The sequence below is a fragment of the Anthonomus grandis genome, chromosome 19, assembly GCF_022605725.1.
Source record: "Anthonomus grandis grandis chromosome 19, icAntGran1.3, whole genome shotgun sequence".
NCBI classification, from domain to species: Eukaryota; Metazoa; Arthropoda; class Insecta; order Coleoptera; family Curculionidae; genus Anthonomus; species Anthonomus grandis.
Genome location: NC_065564.1, coordinates 5,104,006 through 5,123,116, shown reverse-complemented (window position 1 = coordinate 5,123,116; position 19,111 = coordinate 5,104,006). Strand labels below are relative to the sequence as shown.

General features: G+C 36.8%; 1 protein-coding gene across 4 annotated transcripts in view; it reads left to right on the top strand.

Annotated features, from left to right (window-relative positions):
* LOC126747344 (discoidin domain-containing receptor tyrosine kinase B-like) overlaps nt 1-19,111 on the top strand; it is a 147,348-nt gene that overhangs the window by 73,777 nt on the left and 54,460 nt on the right. For all 4 annotated transcript variants that reach the window (XM_050455905.1, XM_050455903.1, XM_050455904.1 and 1 more), the window contains 2 exons: nt 11,192-11,423; nt 15,714-15,861. In XM_050455905.1, coding sequence (XP_050311862.1) covers nt 11,192-11,423; nt 15,714-15,861 — 380 coding nt within the window. The remainder of the gene's footprint in view (nt 1-11,191; nt 11,424-15,713; nt 15,862-19,111) is intronic.

Genomic DNA, 19,111 nt, shown 5'->3' with positions numbered 1-19,111 from the left:
CTCGCGGTTCCATAATTTAACCTTTATGAGGCACAGTCGTTGAATTATTCTGGAAGCGTGCCTCTATTCCCGTTCTTCATCTTTTATAATCCTGAGGGATTTTATTCAATTTTTTCTTCCAGGTACTTAATTGGAGGCTCTGCTCTGGACCATATAGGGTACTGTGTCAATTTTCTTATAACCCCACTGTCCGAAAAAGAAAAACAAAACAAAGTAAGGAAATAATAGCAAAATTAAACAAAAAAACTGATAAAACTAAAAAGTCCTACAGAAAACGTTTAATAAACTTGGAATTAAGGCTGGTAAAGCGACTAAAAGGCTTGTTCAAAGTAGTTTTAAGGCATCTCGTCATTTCTTACTTCGAGTTGCCCCAAGCTCCGAACACTCCCTCCAACTTTAAACAATTTCTTTTAATAATAAAGCAAAGACATAACTCAAAAAGTTCTCATATATTATAAGGGAAACTTCTCGTCCAATTTGGCTACATATTGTGACTGCGGGTGGGGGGCCCTATTAAATAGTTTTAACGAGCGGCCCCCTTTTCCCTCCCCCTCCCGCGGCCCCTTAAAACTATTTTGTAAGACGAGGGAAGAAGAAATTTCGCCAGTAAAATTTTTAATTTTAAGTTTACGGCATGAAAGGGGATGGACGCGCCGCGCGCGCTTTTTGGAGCAGCGGCGGGATTAAAATTAAAAATTTCATAAATCTTGGTTCAACCCCCCCTCTCAACTCCCTTCTAGGGGGTCGATAATCTTGTTATTCCTGTCGCTTTTAATTAGTTTTTTATCCACGTAAGAGGGCACCTTCACTCTCACTCACTCACATTTCCCAGGAGGGAGGGCCCCAGGATGTATGCATCAATTTTAATCAATGGCCGGTTAGAAAGAGAAACAATTTGCTCGATTGCTTTTATTTCTCACACGCCACGTCAGACGTATCGATACAATTACGAGAAAAGCAAAATTTAATGATACGTAACACATCATGTGGGACGGCGATTGAATGCAACACATTTGGATGGAGTTTTTGCCACGTCTGGAGCGGTTTTCCAGAAAAGTGGATATTTCTTTGCTTGAGAAAATTATGCCCTTAGCTATTAGTTTCACTGGCCATTTTTGAAAAAATTTAAAAATAGTGCAATATTTTGATTTTTATCGCAGCTTTATGCAGGTGGTCTTATTAAAATTACAATATTTTATTTTTTTTTTGGCTTTTCTATGGAAATTAAAAAATCTTTTTATTAGAGTTTTTTCATTATCCTTGCTTGATTAATATGTAGTAAAAAAAAAATTAGGATCGGACAACTTTTATGAATTATCAATTTTTTTCAGATTTTTGGCCAAAAATCAAAAATTTCCAATAACTTTCTTATTATTAATTTTCTTAAATAATTTGTAAAGTACTTTTTATTTTGGCCTTATAAGGAGCATCGATTGCAAAAATAAAAATTTCAAAATTTTTTATACGTTTTGAGAAAATTGCCAATTTTTGATTTTTGGTTTTTCTAGGTTTTCTCCCACTGTATGGTAAATAGAATCGAAATTTCTTTTACATAATATAGTCCTTATTTTCCCAAACAACTTTTGTGAAAACAATTTTTTTCTTAAACTCATAGTTTTTGTGCAAAAAATAAAAAACTGATTTTTTGGAAGAAATTTATGGGTGTACCCCTTACAATTTCCACAGCACCTGTGCTCTTATGGAAATTACACTTTTTATTTTTTTTTTAGGATTTCTATGGAAGCTACAAAATTTTTTTATTAGACTTTTTTCATTGCACCTATTTGCTTAATACGTAGCAAAATTTTTTTTTGTATTAGGCGATTTTCATGAATTTTTGTGTTTTTAGCCAGTTTTGGCCAGAAATCAAAAAATGCTAATAACTTCTTTATTATTCGTTTTTCGAAAAATTTTGTAAAGTACTTTTTATTTTAGCCTTACAAGGAGCATCGATTGCAAAAATAAAAAATTCAAAATTTCCTATATATTTTGAGAAAATTGCCAATTTTTGATTTTTGGTTTTTCTAGGTTTTCTCCCACTGTATGGTAAATAGAATACAAATTTCTTTTACATAATAAAGTCCTTATTTTTTCAAACAACTTTTGTAAAAACAATTTTTTTCTTGAACTCATAGTTTTTGTGCAAAAAATAAAAAACTGATTTTTTGAAGAATATTATGGGTTACTATTACTATTATGGGTTACCCTTACAATTTCCACAGTACCTGTGCTCTTATGGAAATTACACTTTTTAATTTTTTTTAGCTTTTCTATGGAAGTTACAAAATTTTTTTATTAGACTTTTTTCATTGCACATTTTTGCTTAATACGTAGCCAAATTTTTTTTTGTATCAGAAAATTTTTATGAATTTTTTGTTTTTTTTGCCAGTTTTGGCCAGAAATCAAAAACTGCAGATAACTTCTTTATTATTCGTTTTTCAAAAAAAAATGTATTATGCCTTTTATTTCGGCCTTATAGGGAGCATCGATTGCAAGAACAAAAAAATTAAAAATTCTCATACTTTCTGAAAAAATTGCCAATTTTTGATTTTAGGTTTTTCTTAATTTTCTCCCTCTATATGCGAAATAGAATCAAAATTTCTTTTTGTTAAGATAACCTTTATTATTTTAAGCAACTTTTATAAAAACAATTTTTTTCTTGGACTTATAGATTTTTTGTAAAAAATTAAAAAGTGATTTTTTGAAGAAATACATGGGTGTACGTACCCCTTTCAATTTCTGTGGCACAAGCGTTCTTATTGAAATCACATTTTTTTATTTTTTTTAAACTTTTCTATGAGACTAAGAATTATTTTTTAATAGACTTTTTATATTGCCTCTATTTGCTTAATACGTAGCATATTTTTTTTGAATGCAAATTTTTCAATTTTCCAGGCAAAAACCAAAAAATGCCCATAACTTCTTAATAATTAATTTTTCGAAAAAACATGTAAAACACTTTTCAATTTATACTTGCAGTGGGCATTGATTGCATTAATTAAACAAAAATATTGAAGGAAACATTTCTAGAAAATCGAAAACAAAACTCTTACAATTATTACTTGAAACGCCTGTCGATTGCCTTACGCCCTTGTCATCGCACGTCCATTTATCAATCCGACCCTGTTCGATACCCCCTCAAGAATCCGAATAATGGTTTGTCGGGGTGTATCACTTAAAGGAGGGCAAATATCACTTCCATCCCCCATTATACCGCTATTAGGATTCCGGACGAGCGTGCTGAGGGCCACATTGAATTTCCAAAGTGCATCATGAAGGGAAACCGATAACGGCCAGAACTGGAAAATAAAGATTAATGCACCAAATTATACACACCTTAAGAGAAGTTTCTTTTTTGGATAGAATTTTTCCAAGAGGACATCCTCTAACACCTTTCTCTTTGGTGTGGAGTGTGATCAATCATCCGGGGCATCTAATTTACTAAGCCATTACCCCCAAATAAATAATTAACATTTTGGGGGAGGGAGGGAGGTGGTGGTGCAGCCAAGTTTCCCATCAAAGTTTCCACTCGACAATAGAAAGTGACTCCACGGAAATTTACTTTCAATAACGTTTCGCCAGCACAAAACGCTCAATGGGGAATTAATTATTGCTTAATAGGCGAGCGCGGGGGCATAATGGGTCCTTCGGCAAACTTCCCCGAAACTGAATGCAGGCGTTTGTCTCAATACAGTTTTGTTATGTGGAAGGATTTTGCCGGAAACAATGGAGCCATACGACCACGCCGTGCTGCAGGAATTTAATAAACATCCGAGAATAAAATTAATATCAACTTTGACGGCTGATTTATGACGTTTATTTAAGTGGCTGGCAAGAAGTCGGACGGGGATTCTCTGCATTACGTCTGGATATTTATCGGTTCTCTGGCACTGAATTTATTAGATTCTGTTTTGGCGAAGTGAGAAGTTGACCCTTGTTGTCTTGGCTTACGTCAAAGGCCTTCCGTTTTCATTCAAAAATTGACCATTTCCAGGCAATCAGATAAAACTAAAATTAAGTTCAGTTTCCTGGAAATATTGCTTCGAAATCTTGAGTTTCTTCCAAGCAGTTGAAAATTACAAACATTATTTCAATTGCCTGGAAAATATAAGAACAGAAATAGAAAATTTCTTACAGGCAGTTGAAAGAATAAATCATGTACGGAATTGCCTAAAAATTATAAGGAAATTGCTTCAAAAGCCTCCCAAGCAGTTGGAAATTAAGTAAGTTGCCTGGAAAATGTAAAGAAATTGCTTCAGAAACTTCAAATATATTCCCAGGCATTTGTAAATTATTTCAGTTGCCTGGAAATTAAAATAAATTTGCCTCAGAGTTGTGAACTTTCTTTAGGGCAGTTGAAAGAATTAAATATGTATTGAATTATCTGGAATATATAAGGAATTTGCTTCAGAATCTTTAAATCTCTCTCAGGTAGTTGTAAGTTATTTCAATTGCCTCAGAATTAAAAGAAATTTACCTCAGAAGTATGAGATTTCTTCCAGGCACTTGACCGAATTAAATATTTATTGAATTGCTGGCAAAATATAAGGAAATTGCTTCAAAACCTTCAAAACCCTCCCAAGCAGTTAGAAATTAGTTCAATTGCCTGATAATTTAAATAAATTTGCCTCAGAAGTATGAGATTTCTTCCAGGCACTTGATAGAATGCAATATTATTAAATTGCCTCGACAATATAAAGAAATTGCTTCAGAAACTTCAAATATATTCCCAGGCAGTTGTAAATTATTTCAATTGCCTGGAAATTAAAATAAATTTGCCTCAGAGTTGCCAAATATCTTCACGGCAGTTGAAGGAATTAAATATGTATTGAATTACCTGGAATATATAAGGAAATAGCTTCAGAAACTTTAAATTTCTCTTAGGCACTTGTAATTATTTCAATTGCCTCAAAATTAAAAGAAATTTACCTAAGAAGTATGAGATTTCTTCCAGGCAGTTGATAGAATTAAATATTTATTGAATTGCCTGGAAAAAATAAAGAAATTACTTCAGAAACTTCAAATACCACCCAAGCAGTTGTAAATTATTTCAAATGCCTGGAAATTAAAACAAATTTGCCTCAGAGTTGTGAAATTTCTTCAGGGCAGTTGAAGGAATTAAATATGTATTGAATTACCTGGAATATATAAGAAAGTTGCTTCAGAAACTTAAAATTTCTCCCAGGTATTTGTAAATTGATTCAGTTGCCTGGAAATTAAAAGAAATCTGCATCAGAAGTATGAGATTCCTTCCAGTCGGTTCATTGAATTAAAATTTATTGAATTACCTGGAATATATAAATAAATAATTTCAGAAACTTTAAATTTCTCTTAGGCACTTGTAAATTATTTCAATTGCCTCAAAATTAAAAGAAATTTACCTCAGAAGTATAAGATTTCTTCCAGGCAGTTGATAGAATTAAATATATATTTAATTGCCTGGAAAATATAAAGAAATTGCTTCAGAAACTTTAAGTACCTCCCAAACAGTTGTAAATTATTTAGATTGCCTGGAAATTAAAAGAAATTTGCCTCAGCAGTATGAGATTTCTTCCAGGTAGTTGATATGTATTGATTTGCCCGAAATATATAAGGAAATTGCTTTAGAACCTTTAAATACCTCAAGAACCTCCTGAAAATTATTTTAAGCATATATCTTGGCCAATTTCTATCATGCCTGAAATAAATAAGGAATTCCTTTATTTATTCCTTCGCATTTTCTTTTTGTGAAAAAGTTGGAAATTGTCTTAATTGCCTGGAATTTCTTTCGATATTTCGAATATTTCTTGTATTTCTTTTCGAATTTTCTTTGATAGCCTGGAAGAAGTTTAAATAATGATTTTTAAGTGCCTGGAAATTCTTGAAATAAAGTCAAATTTGTCCGTCAACTGCCTCAAATAAAATAAAAAATTCATGGAACTTCGTGGAAAAAAAATTTACATCATGCCTGGAATAAATAAAGAACTCTGTGAAATAAATTATAATAAAATAAATAATTGAAAATTCACTTTTTCGAAAAACAGTTTTTTTCGAAAAAGTGAATTTTTCAATTATTTTCATGTTTTATCCTCACTTTAATGCAGGAATTTTAACATATTTTTATCATACCTAGAAAATTGAATTTACTTTTCAACTGTACAAGAGTTTTTTTAATTCTCGCGGAAATTTCCTTATATCTTTCAGGAAATTCGGTGAATTTTGTTTTCTTTCAACTGTTTTAAGAATATACTAAATTTTCTTCGATAGCCTGGATATAGTTTTTAAATGCCTGGAATTTCTTGAAAGAAACTTAAATTTGTCCTTCAACTGCCTGAAATAAAATAAAAAATTCATGGAACTTCGTGGAAAAAAAATTAAAAATTCATGCAACGTCCTGGAAAAATATAAAAAATTCATGCAACTGCTTGAAAAAAAATGAAAAATTCATGCGACTGCCTGGAAAAAAATGAAAAATTCCTTCAACTGCCTGGAAAAAAAAATAGAAATTGCCTCGAAATTCCCCAAAATCCGATGGACAAAGGGGGCAAATTTACGATGCGGCCACACCAAATCCCGGATTGTGATCAAATGACCTGGCAAACGGACAAATAAACGTCGTTTATCATCGATCCACGCATTAATTATTACGAAACTGCTACGTTCGATTTATCGACGCGCCCTTTAGGGATGCTTAATGGTCGTATTAGGGCGGCTGACATTCCTGTTCTGGATACGCGACTCTGGACCGCGCTCCATTGTTCCATGGTATCTGGATGAGCCTGGGATATATGCGGATTCGTCACCGGCAGGAATGTGTTTATGGTCATCAGGGATGAAACCCTAATTTGTTTTTCCCCCCGATTCAAATTTACGTGCGTATCGAGAAGTAAATTCACCCTAAAAAGGTCTTCGCGGTTCCCAAATGGAGAAATTTCTAGTCAAACATACACACACGAACGAACGAAATTAACAAATAAATTTCCAGGGCTGGACATGGGGGCAGTAGTTTCGTGGGGAAAACGCCATGTGCCGTCCAGACGAAACTTTATATAAGGGAGAAACTCTCGCGTAAATCAAATAGCGGCAAAGAGTTTTCGAACGTAGCATTTTTTTTCCCAATTAAACGGTTAAAAATGGCCACTTTAGGCGTAATTAATCTTCGGTAATTTAAAAAATTTCGCTCGTTTATATCAGTTTTGGCCTTAAAGACTCCGGTAATATTCCGAGGCACGAGTCATTCCGAACCTTTTAATGGATATAAATCGTCCCGAATTACGTCTTGAAATTTATGAATAAGTTTGGGGAATTATGAGTTTTCCGCGATGCCGTTTTAGCGCCCCCCGTTTATATTTTAATGTTCCCTGTTTATTAAGGCGAGAGGGTTGGATGCTAAGCCAATTTATTACGGTACAGGGGGCTAAAATCATACTCCATCAGCATTTGAAGAAATTATTTACCTTTCCAAACTCTGGATATACAGTCTATGAAATAAGTTTTGAATCAGATCAAAGGATGTCTCAAACCTAACTCCCTTATCTGTCGGGACTACACCCAAACTAATTGGCTTGAGTGGCCATATATATATAAAACAAAGAATACGTGAAGGATATTTCACTTTTTAACATCAACGTAAATACGTGAGATTATTTTAAATGGTTCTATCGCCCTATCAACTGTCGACGGAATAATCCGGGAATCCGGGGGAATATAAACATTTCCCGTCTTCGGTTTGCATAATCCCGCGGGATTAGCGGGGCGGTCGGCGACGTTGAAAGGCCAGAGAGGGAGGTTTTGCCTCTTGGTGTGTATTCGAAATGCGTGTCGGCTAATTTTTTCGGGATTTATTTCGGGGATTTTTTTCTAAGGTAAAGCCTTTTGCATACTAATCCCACTTTAGCATGATGTTTTAATGGATACCGTCTCCCTCTTCCACTAACATTAAGAAATCATCATAAAAAAAAACAAAAGAACCGACTTACATCAAATGATTTTTTGGCTTTCTAAAATTCTGGAAGAGTTGCTAGGGTTACCATAAATCTGGATATAGTATGATGTAAATTAGTCATCGTTATATGCCTAAAATAATTCCAGGCACTTGAATTCATTTTCTGTATATTCAACTGCCTGGCACTTGAAGGAAAATTTAATTTTCTTTCAAGAAATTGTAGGCTCTTAAAAAAAAAATTAAAGAAAAGTGGTGTTTCTATCAAGGAATTTTAGGCAGTTGAAGAACAAATTTGAGTTTCTTTTAAGAAATTCTAGGCACTTAGTAAAAATGTCTTAACTTCTTCCAGACTATTAAAGAAAATGGGTGTTCCTTGCCAGGAATTTCAGGCAGTTGAAGGAAAATTGTATTTTTTTTTACTAAATTCCAGACATTTAAAAAGAAAGATCTAAACTACTTCCAGACTGTTGAAGAAAATAGGTGTTTCTTTCAAGAAATTCAAGGAAATTGAATGACAAATTTGAGTTGTTTCTTTCAAGAAATTCCAGGCAGTTGAAGTGTAAATTTTAAGATTATTGGAAGAAATTCTCGGTACTTGAAAGAAAACTTGAGTTTCTTTCAAGGAAATTCCTTGGCAGTTGAAGCGTAAATTTGAGATTATTTGAAGAATTTCTAGGCAGTTTAAGGAAAACTTGAGTTTCTTTAAAGGAATTCCAGGCAGTTGAACATCAATTGAAGTTTCTTTTTTAAAAATTCCAAGTACTTATAGAAAAATTGGTTGTTTCTTTCAAGGAATTTCAGGCAATTGAAGGCATTTTTTATTTCTTTCAGGGAGTTGAATATAATTCCCCCAGATACTTACTATATGTTTAAAACGATTGAAAAAGTAAAAATTCACTGAATTTCCTGGAAATATGATAAAATTCCTGCATAAAAGTGGGAATGAAACAGGAAAAAAAATAGTTTTTCTAAAAAAAATGCAACTGCCTCAAAGAAACTCAGTATTTCAGTAACTGCCTGGAAGAAACAAAGAATTTTTTCAAAAGAAAATTGCTTGGAGATTTTTGCATTCAATTTCAGGCAATTAAGAATATTTCTGATTTTTTGCATAAAGAAAATGGGTGTTTTTTGCAAGAAATTTCAGGCAGTTAAAGGAAAATGTGAGTTACCTTGAAAGAAATTAAAATTTTCCTTTAATTGTCTGGAATTCCTTGAAAGAAACACGCATTTTCTTTTTGTAGCAAATTAAGAAATTGACTTAACTGCCTGGAATTTTTGGAAAAAAATCCAGACAATTTCCTTCTATCGATTTCACTTTGAGGAAATTTTGTCCAGGCAGTTGAAGAAATTCTTTGGCTCTATCAGGCCAATTTGTATTTCATCCAGGCATTTTAGACAAATAAAGGAATTTCTTATGTATTCTAGGCAGTTGAAAAATAAAAAATAAAAAACAATTCCTTGGAAAATATGTGGAACAGTTGATTAAATCAAAAAATGTATTTTATTTTCTTGAAAATTTCTTCAAAAATGCAAAAGCTGAAACAATTTAGGCAACCTGAATTTTTCAATTTTGTTGCTATTTGATCATGAATTTTGCAGCAACATTTTCATATTTTCCAAATTTTATATTTTTTCAAGTGTTTTTCTTAAAAGAAACTAAAATTTAACTTCAACTACATGGAATTTTTTTAAAGAAACAATTTTTTTTTTACTGAATGGAACTCCTTGAAAAAATTCAAATGTGTCCTTCAATTACCTGGAATTTCTTGAAAAAAACTCAAATTTTCCTTCAACTGTCTGAAACTCTTTGCAAGAAACACCCATATTCTTTAAGGGCCTGGAAGAAGTTTAGACATTTTTCTTAAATGTCTGGAATTTCTTAACAGAAACTCAAATTTGACCTTCAACTGCCTGGAATTCCTTCAAAAAAACTCAAATTTTCCTTTAATTGTCTGGCATTTTATTGAAAAAAATTAAAGGTCTTCTTCAACTACCTAGAATTCCTTTAAAGAAACTTAAGTTTTCCTTCAAGTGCCTGTAATTCTTAAAAGAGTCTTAAATTTGTCTTTCAACTGTCTGAAATTCCTTGGAACAAAGAACAATTTTATCCAACACCATGAAACAAGTTAAACATTTTTTTTTAAATAATGTGTGGCATTTCTTGGAAGAAAGTTAAATTTTGCTTCAACTGTTTACGATTCCTAGACAAAAGTTGAATTCTATGAACTAAACTCAATTTTCTTTAAACCCCCTGGAATCCCTTGAAAGAAACACCCATTTTCTTTAACAGCCTGGAAGAAATTATGATTTATTAAAATTATTTTTCAAATGTCAGGAATTTCTTGAGAGAAGACGAAATTTTTCTTCAACTGCCTGCAATTCCTAGGCAAAAACTTGAATTCTTTGAACAAAACTCATTTTTCTTTTAACTCTCTGGAATTTCTTGAAAGAAACTTAAATTGTCTTTCACCTGCCTGAAATTCCAAGAAAGAAACTCGAATTCTCCTTGCACTGTCTGGACTTCCTTGAAAGAAACCGAAATTCTGCCTTTAACTGCCTTTAACTGCCTGGAAATCCCCTCGGTTTCCCCACGTGCACCCCACTGCCAACTGTTTCCATTAAGATTATGCCCATATTGAACAATAACACCGAAACCATAATACTTTCATGGAAGAAAAAAACGTAACATAAAACCCAACAGGAAACTCTCATAAACGCCCCCCGGGCTCCCGCCAAATAATAATCCTTTCGTCTTTTACGAAGGAAGGTGAATATAACCGGGAACCATCCCGTGGGAGACATCCCCAAGCTTATTTTTATCGAATAATATTACACAACGAGGGAGTAATGGCTTATTCAGACATACTTTATAGCTAAAATGTTATGCACAGGTGTATTTCCCTTATGCGGGTTGATTTTTCCCATTTCCCGCTCCCCGTTCCCGTATCCCGCGGGAGCGAGTTCAGTTTTATTAAGACGGATCGTCGGGGCGAAAGTGAGAAGTTTCCCTCTATATATAAAATTGTATGCAACTGCGGTAGTTTATCATTTAACATCCGAAGAGAATTAAGGGAAATTCAACCGAGAACCACTTTGGGTAAGGAAAATGCAATTTCCTTGTATACCTGACGGACACTTCAGGTATACAAGGAAGTTGACGGGGGTTAAAAGCTTTTTAAGGAAAATGGCTTTTGCCTCCCAATTAGGCTCTATTTACTTTCAAGGCTGTTCGGGGGCTTAACTGATGTCCCCTGTTTTTGCTTTCAGGATTCGTCAGGAGAAAAACGGGGGCGCGTGGTGCCCCAAGGCGCAGATCAGCAGCGATATTAAGGAGTACCTCGAAGTGGACCTCCAGCGGAACCATCTGATGACCTGGACAGAGACCCAGGGTCGGTTTGGTAATGGACAAGGACAAGAATATGCCGAGGCCTTCCTGGTGGAGTACTGGAGAAGCTCCTTGGGGCAGTGGGTCACTTATAAGGATTCCCGAGGAGAGAAGGTTAGTTTTCATAGTAGAACATCCATAAAAAATTAAAACTCCAATGTAATAAATATCCCCCTATTGTCCCAAGCGTATCCAGATAACACGCATCCATCACATATTATTGCGCGACTTCATTAGTTCATTTGAACATAAAACGGTCACATTTCCAGGAAACACAAAACTGGATCCATAAACGGGACGCCCGTATCCAGTTTATCTCCGTTCACTTTTGTTTCGATTCGTCGCCAATGGGACCCCGGGGGGCCTCTCTGAAACCGGACGCCGCGCCGGCCTCCCTTCCAATTCGGATTATTTAATCCTGTGCGTTTTTTATACCCCCTCCCCCTCCCTCACCCCTTTTCCTGGATAAATTGGGACACGCGATACGTATCAAGTTGGATAAACATCGTCCTGGAGGGCTCCCTAAGCCTTCGGCACCCTTAAACCTCTCATATTTCCTCCTGACACATTCCCGCGCGTCCCGTTTCATCCTAGACAAACTCTCACTCCGGGAAAACCGTCTGGATCCGTCCCGGAACGTTTAATCATACGCACCGATCATTTGTCAGTCTTATCGTGGTGTCGCGTTTTGCCCCTTGTTCCCTTTCATATGTAACACCTAGACGGGCCAATTAATTTGAATCCTTGAGATTTCCATCCTCGTTTTCAATTGTCAAAACTGTCATTCGTCAAACGTGTCAATACTATCAAAGATGTGTCAATTGCCATTAGATCAGACACTTCAATATTGTCAAAGATCTATTGATCCTCTGTCTGCTGATGTGTCAACTGCGGTAGCACGGAATTCTAAATAATTCTTTAATAGATTTGTGGCGCGAACTTTGTTTTATTCCATTCCATTTTCTAGTAAGATCTTCGACTATCAAAAACGTCAACTGGGTCTGTCAAAGTCACAGCTGTCAGACACGTCAAAGATCTATCACTTGTCGATCCTCTGTCTGTTGAGGCGTCAACTGTGGTGGCGCGAAATTCAAAATAATCATTAATTTGATTTTTAAACTTAGGCTTAGGGTCGGTTGAAACTTGATGTAAATGTTCGAAACTAATTTGTCAATCTCACTTCCCCTCTTCCGAGGCGTACTAATCAATTTGGTTAACAGCCCCAAAAGAAAGGGGTTATGTGGTTTATTTGTTTATATAACATTCGTCCAGGTTGCTGAATTAGAGCCTCTGTGAAGAATACAATGTCTCTATCTCCTGGAAGAAGCAAAATCAATCTTCTAGGTAGTTGAGTTAAACCGGAGGGCTCTTTTGACTCACTTCTGTCGGCCTAAAGAGACTCAAGTGCCTGGAAGAAGCAGAATTATTCGTCCAGGTTATTGAATCATAATCTGGGGCTCTCTGTACCATTTCTGTAAAGGCTGAAATGTCTCAGTCTCTTGGAAGAAGCATAAATCAGCCTTCCAGGCAGTTGAGTTGGATTTGAGGGATTTCCTGACTCTCATCTAGTTGTTTGCAAAAACTCAAGTGCCTGGAAAAAGCAAAAATATTTATCCAGGCCACTGAATCAGAGCTTGGGGCTCTCTGTACTATTTCTGTAAAGGCTGAAATGTCTCAGTCTCTTGGAAGAAGCATAAATCAGCCTTCCAGGCTGTTGAGTCGGAAATGAAGGATCTCCTGACTCTCGTCTACTTGTCTGCAAAGACTCAAGTGCCTGGAAGAAGCAAAAATATTTATCCAGGCCACTGAATTAGAACCTAAGGCTCTCTGTACTCTTTCTATAAAAGCCGAAATGTCTCAGTCTCTTGGAAGAAGCATAAATCAGCTTTCCAGGCAGTTGAGTTGGATTTGAGGGATCTCCTGACTCTCGTCTAATTGTCTGCAAAGACTCCAGTGCCTGGAAGAAGCAAAAATATTTATACAGGCCACTGAATCAGAGCCTGGGGCTCTCGGTACTCTTTCTGTAAAGGTCGAAATGTCTCAGTCTCTTGGAAGAAGCATAAATCAGCCATACAGGCAGTTGACTTGGATTTGAAATATCTTCTGACTCTCTTCTAGTTGTCTGCAAAGACTCAAGTGCCTGGAAGAAGCAAAAACATTTACCCAGGACATTGAATCAGAGTACGGGGCTCTCTGTACTCTTTCTGTAAAGGCTGAAATGTCCCAGTCTCTTGGAAGAAGCATAAATCAGCCTTCCAGGCAGTTGAGTTGGATTTGAGGAATCTCCTGACTCCCTTCTAGTAATATGCAAAGACTCAAGTGCCTGGAAGAAGCAAAAACATTTATCCAGGCCACTGAATCAGAGCCTGGGGCTGTAAAGGCTGAAATATCTCAGTCTCTTGGAAGACGCATAAATCAGCCTTCCAGGCAGTTGAGTTGGATTTGAGGGATCTCCTCACTCCCTTCTAGTTGTCTGCATAAGCTCAAGTGCCTGGAAGAAGCAAAAGTATTTATCCAGGCCACAGAATTAGAGCCTGGGGCTCTCTGTACTCTTTCTGTAAAGGCTGAAATGTCTCAGTCTCTTGGAAGAAGCATAAATCAGCCTTCCAGACTGTTAAGTCGGATTTGAAGGATCTCCTGACTCTCGTCTACTTGTCTGCAAAGACTCAAGTGCCTGGAAGAAGCAAAAATATTTATCCAGGCCACTGAATTAGAGCCAGGGGCTCTCTGTACTCTTTCTGTAAAGGCTGAAATGTCTCAGTCTCTTGTAAGAAGCAAAAATTCATCTTCCAGGCAGTTGAGGTCGATCATTTGTCATGATCTTTCATATGTAACACCTAGACGGGCCAATTAATTTGAATACTTGAGCCTTCCATCCTCGTTTTTAACTGTCAAAGCTGTCATCTGTCAAAAGTGTCAATTTCAGATCGACATGTTGCGGTGTTAAGTGTGGTTGAGGCGAGGAATTCAAAATAAATTTAAAATAGATTTGTGACAAGAATTTTTCATTTCATCTTCTAGTGAAGTCTTCAGCTGTCAACAGCGCCAACTGGGTCTGTTAACCTCAAAACTGTCAGAGACGTCACTTGCCAATACTGTCTGTCACTTGCCATTCGATCGGTTGAGTGTCAATTGCGGTGGCGCGGAATTCAAACTAAATTTAAAAAATATTTGAGGCGGGAAGTTTTTTTCATTCCATTCCATGCTCAAGTGAAGTCTTCAACTGTCAACAGCGTCACCTGGGTTTGTCAGACACGTCAATATTGTTAAAGATCTGTTACTTGTCTGTTGAGGTGTCAAAGTTGGCGCGAAATTCAAAATAAATTTTTAATTTGATTTTTAAACTTAGGCTCGTCGGTTGAAACTTGATTAAAAAGTTCGAAACTAATTTGTCACCCCCCCACTATTGCCCTCGCCGAGGCGTATAAATCAATTTGGTGCCTCAAGTTCTTGACACCCCCTTCCTCCGCGGTTTATTGGTTAATAAGATTTGTGGCGGGAACTTTTTTTAATTTAAATTTCAAGACAAAAAAAATCGTCAAATATCGATGTTATATACGGAATTAATCCGGATTTGTCCATATGCGCGCGGTCGGCCGTTCGAATATGAATAAAATTAATTTAAATCCGGTTTTATGGCGGTCGGCTCCACTCCGGAAAAGTAAATATGGCCGATTGTTGTCGGTGATGAAGTTTCGAGATTAATTTGTGTTGAATAAACACAGTTACCCCCCTAGTCCGACGATAGGCTTGCATTAATCATTATGACGAGATAGGGCTCGTCTATTGATTTAATTGATTAAATTGGGCTCATATTTTGTTACAATTAAATAAAAGTCAACTGCTAAATATCATTATTTTTTAACACAAAAATCCTTTACATGTTCCGCCTCTGGTGACAAAGACAGATAAACAACGGCTTTACTGTCACTTGTCAATTGAACACATGGCAAATGACAGTAAGATCAATCATTTGTTACTTGTCCAGTAGCGGCGCACAAGTAAGCCAATAACCCTTAAAATGTTTAACACAGATTCCTGACCTATAAAAGTATGTTCCCTCTCCCGTTCACCCTTATAAATTCGTTTAAGAATGGGTCCCAGGTGCTCCGAAAGTTTTCCCTATGCAAAAATGCACCCCCGCGCGTTTTAGTGGAGTATAGAACCGCAGTGCGGTTTTTTATATTACGAGGCCGCATCTGCGGTTCAAATAAGAAATTTCGCAATTTATTATGGTACTTTGTCCTGTGAAAAGGGGAGAAAATAGGGACGAGGGTGGAAAACTTTTAGCTTATTAAATTCGGATCTTGAAATTCGTGTTAAAAACGTTTAGGTTTTCCCAACTGCTTGGAAGAAACATGGATTTCATTCACAGATTGAACCTCCCTTTTTTTCTCATTACAGGTCCTGACTGGAAACAGTAACACGTACCTGGTGGTGCGCCAAAGACTAGAGCTACCCTTTGTCGCGTCCAAGGTGCGTTTCATCCCTTACAGCGAGCACCCCCGTACCGTCTGCATGAGGGTGGAACTGTACGGCTGCCCCTGGGAACGTAAGTTTTTCCCTGTCCGAAATAAATTATAAATTCCCCAGCTAGAAAACGAAAAACGAAAACGGACTAATTAATATTCATAAACGTAACTGTGAAGCATTAATATCGCCCCGAAACAACAATAATATGCACCCCTCTAGCGTAAAAGGGGTTTGAAACGGGATAGTGGCGGTCCTCCCTAGGGAAACGTTTCAGTGTTCGGGATAAGATGATGGGAGCATATGCAGATATTCACCCCCGCCAGTCATCAACTGGGCACGTGACTTTAATTGAATAACTCAATTATTCGTTTGAATAATGTTAAGATGTTTGGTGATGCGATGATTAGGACTCTGGACTCCCCCCCTCGGTTTTCAGATTGGGGGCGGTTTGAAGAACCCGAAATCCAGATGTTGGATGTGTCGAAGGATTAGGGACGTTGTTTGCCTCTGGTTTGTTTTAGCACAAAGCGGGGGTGCTTTGTGGCCGGTGAATTGTTTAATGGAGATTTCCAGTTTGGAGCACATTCAAGGGGTATCTAGAGGTTTTTTTTTTGGAATTGCTGAGGTTTATTGAGTGTTATCCTCTGAAGGAAATAAGAATATTCTTCCAGGAACTTCTTCGCTTTTAATGGCATGGCTATGAAGGAACAACGGCCTGGAAAAACCCAAGTTGTACGTCCAGGCTGTTGAACCAGGATCTGGGATACTCTGTTTTGTTGTTTTAAAGGATAACAGGTCTCAAATCTCTGGAAGAAGCAAAATCATTCATCCAGGCAGTTGAATTAGAGTTTGCGGCTCTCAGCAGGCACTTTTGACCCCCAAATCGGTATAAATGTCACTCAGAGATCCAGAATTCATGGACGATCGCTATGAAATGATGTCTTACGTCTGTAGTTGGTCTAGTCAAGTCCAAAAAATACTTTTTCCAAAAGATGCAGAATGTTTCTATAAGGTGAGATGCGGTAGAAAGTCAAAAAAGGCACTTTTGTCCCCCAAATCGGAATAAATGTCACTTAGAGATCCAGAATTCATGGACGATCGCTATGAAATGATGTGCTACGTCTGTAGTTGGTCTTATTATATTAAAAAAATATATTTTCCAAAAGATCCAGAATGTTTCTATAAGGTGAGATGCGGTAGAATGTCAAAAAAGGCACTTTTGACCCCCAAATCGGTATAAATGTCACTCAGAGATCCAGAATTCATGGACGATCGCTATGAAATGATGTCTTACGTCTGTAGTTGGTCTAGCCAAGTCCAAAAAATACTTTTTCCAAAAGATCCAGAATGTTTCTATAAGGTGAGATGCGGTAGAATGTCAAAAAAGGCACTTTTGACCCCCAAATCGGTATAAATGTCACTTAGAGATCCAGACTTCATGGACGATCATTATAAAATGATGCCTCACGTCTGTAGTTGGTCTAGTTACGTCAAAAAAATAATTTTTCCAAAAGATCCAGAATGTTTCCATAAGGTGAGATGCGGTAGAATATCGAAAAAGGCACTTTTGACCCCTAAATCGGTATAAATGTCACTTAGACAACCAGAATTAATGGACGATCGCCGTGAAATTATCTTTCTCGTCTGTAATTGATCTAGTCACACCAAAAAAATAAATTTTCCAAAAGATCCCGAATGTTTCTATAAGGTGAGATGCGGTAGAAAACGGCACAAAAATGCCTGGAAGAAGCGAAATTATTTATCCATTATTGAATAAGAGCTCGAGGGTATCTGTACTCTTTCTGAACATCCTAGAAGAACTAGACTGCCTGGAAGAAACAAAATAATCTTTCCAGACTGTTGAACTGGACCTGGTGCTCTTTGTATCTCTCGTATGCTAGTTGAACGCACTCAACTGCCTGGAAAGAAGTCATTTTAAAAACTTGACCAACTATTTGTCCTTGTCGAACCAGTTTATTTCGAGTGACAAAGAAGGAGACAACAAGTCACATTTTTACTTCAGAATAAGTGAGAAATCTTGTTACGGGTATTGGACTGGCCTCAACTGCCTGCAAATAATAGAAAAATTCTTCCAGGCAGTTGAATATATAGTTTTCTGCTCCTCTAGGCTCTCTATAAGTTTGTTGAATTAATTGTATACCCTCTACGAGCTGATTGAGGGCACTCAACTGCCTGGAACTAACGCAACTTCCAGGAAACATCTACAATTTTTTTCCCGATTTAGTTTCTTGCATATCCAAGACGTTCTTTAAAAAAAAAAAACACCCTTCAGAAAAGGTCGTAAATACAAATGAGCGCAACACGTGTCTGCACGAAATCCGTTTCAACCCTTTATCTCGACGGGGGTAGTTCGTTCGTTTTTTTTTTTGGCGAAAGTTGGCGCGAAGGGCTGCACCCGACGTCTCCCTGATTTAAGGGCGTCAAACCCAACCCCCCCGAATACCGTACACCGCTAACCTAATTTATCGTTCTTGTTTTTCCGGAACCGCTTTATATATATATCACCCCCGGATACGTATTTATGTTTTGTATATGGGCCCCCGTGCATACGGAATATTAATTAATACGATTACGACATCTGGAGGGGGATTTTCCGGAAAACCGTAAAAATGTCCGGGGTTTCATTATCCAGGGGCGGTGTCTGGAAAACCCCCCAATAATGCCACTGAAGGTGCTTTCTTTCACAGTCATTTTTTTTTGCTTACATCCCTAGTGGGATAATCTGAGACCACCTCCCTAAAGAACAAGAGAAAAAAGAGACGACAAACTTTTCCTTCTGATTGTCTTCCTTCATATTCAATTTAAATAAGTCGAAATGGAACAGAAAAAAAGAGGGACACCCCCTCGTAATCTCTGTGTCAGAATAATGAGGAATGCGGCAAATAAAAGGAGAAAGCGATTGTTTACCCTCGCGTGGAACGTGTTGAAAGTCTCCAAGAAATAAATTCCTTCCTTTCGTCTTATTTCTTTTTTTTTCTTTTAAATTAAAATTACATTAAGCCCTTGACGGGTCGAAACTTTATTTATAAATACGGAAAAGTCCATTAGTGAGGGCCCCCCTCTCGGGAGAGGGAGGAGGGTGGCTAAAGTAGCTGTCAGCGTTCAGGGCCATTTAGTAAAAACTAATTTGCATCATGGGTTTTTAGGAAAAGTTCGCGCCGAAGCGGGTGTATTTAAAATTCAATCAAACCGCCATTTATTCGGGCATTTTGTAAATACCATCGGCCCCTCCACCCTCCCCCTCGGTCTCCCTTTTCGACGTATTATTTTCCAAATTTTCTTTTTAAACGGGAAAAAGCCAATTTGGC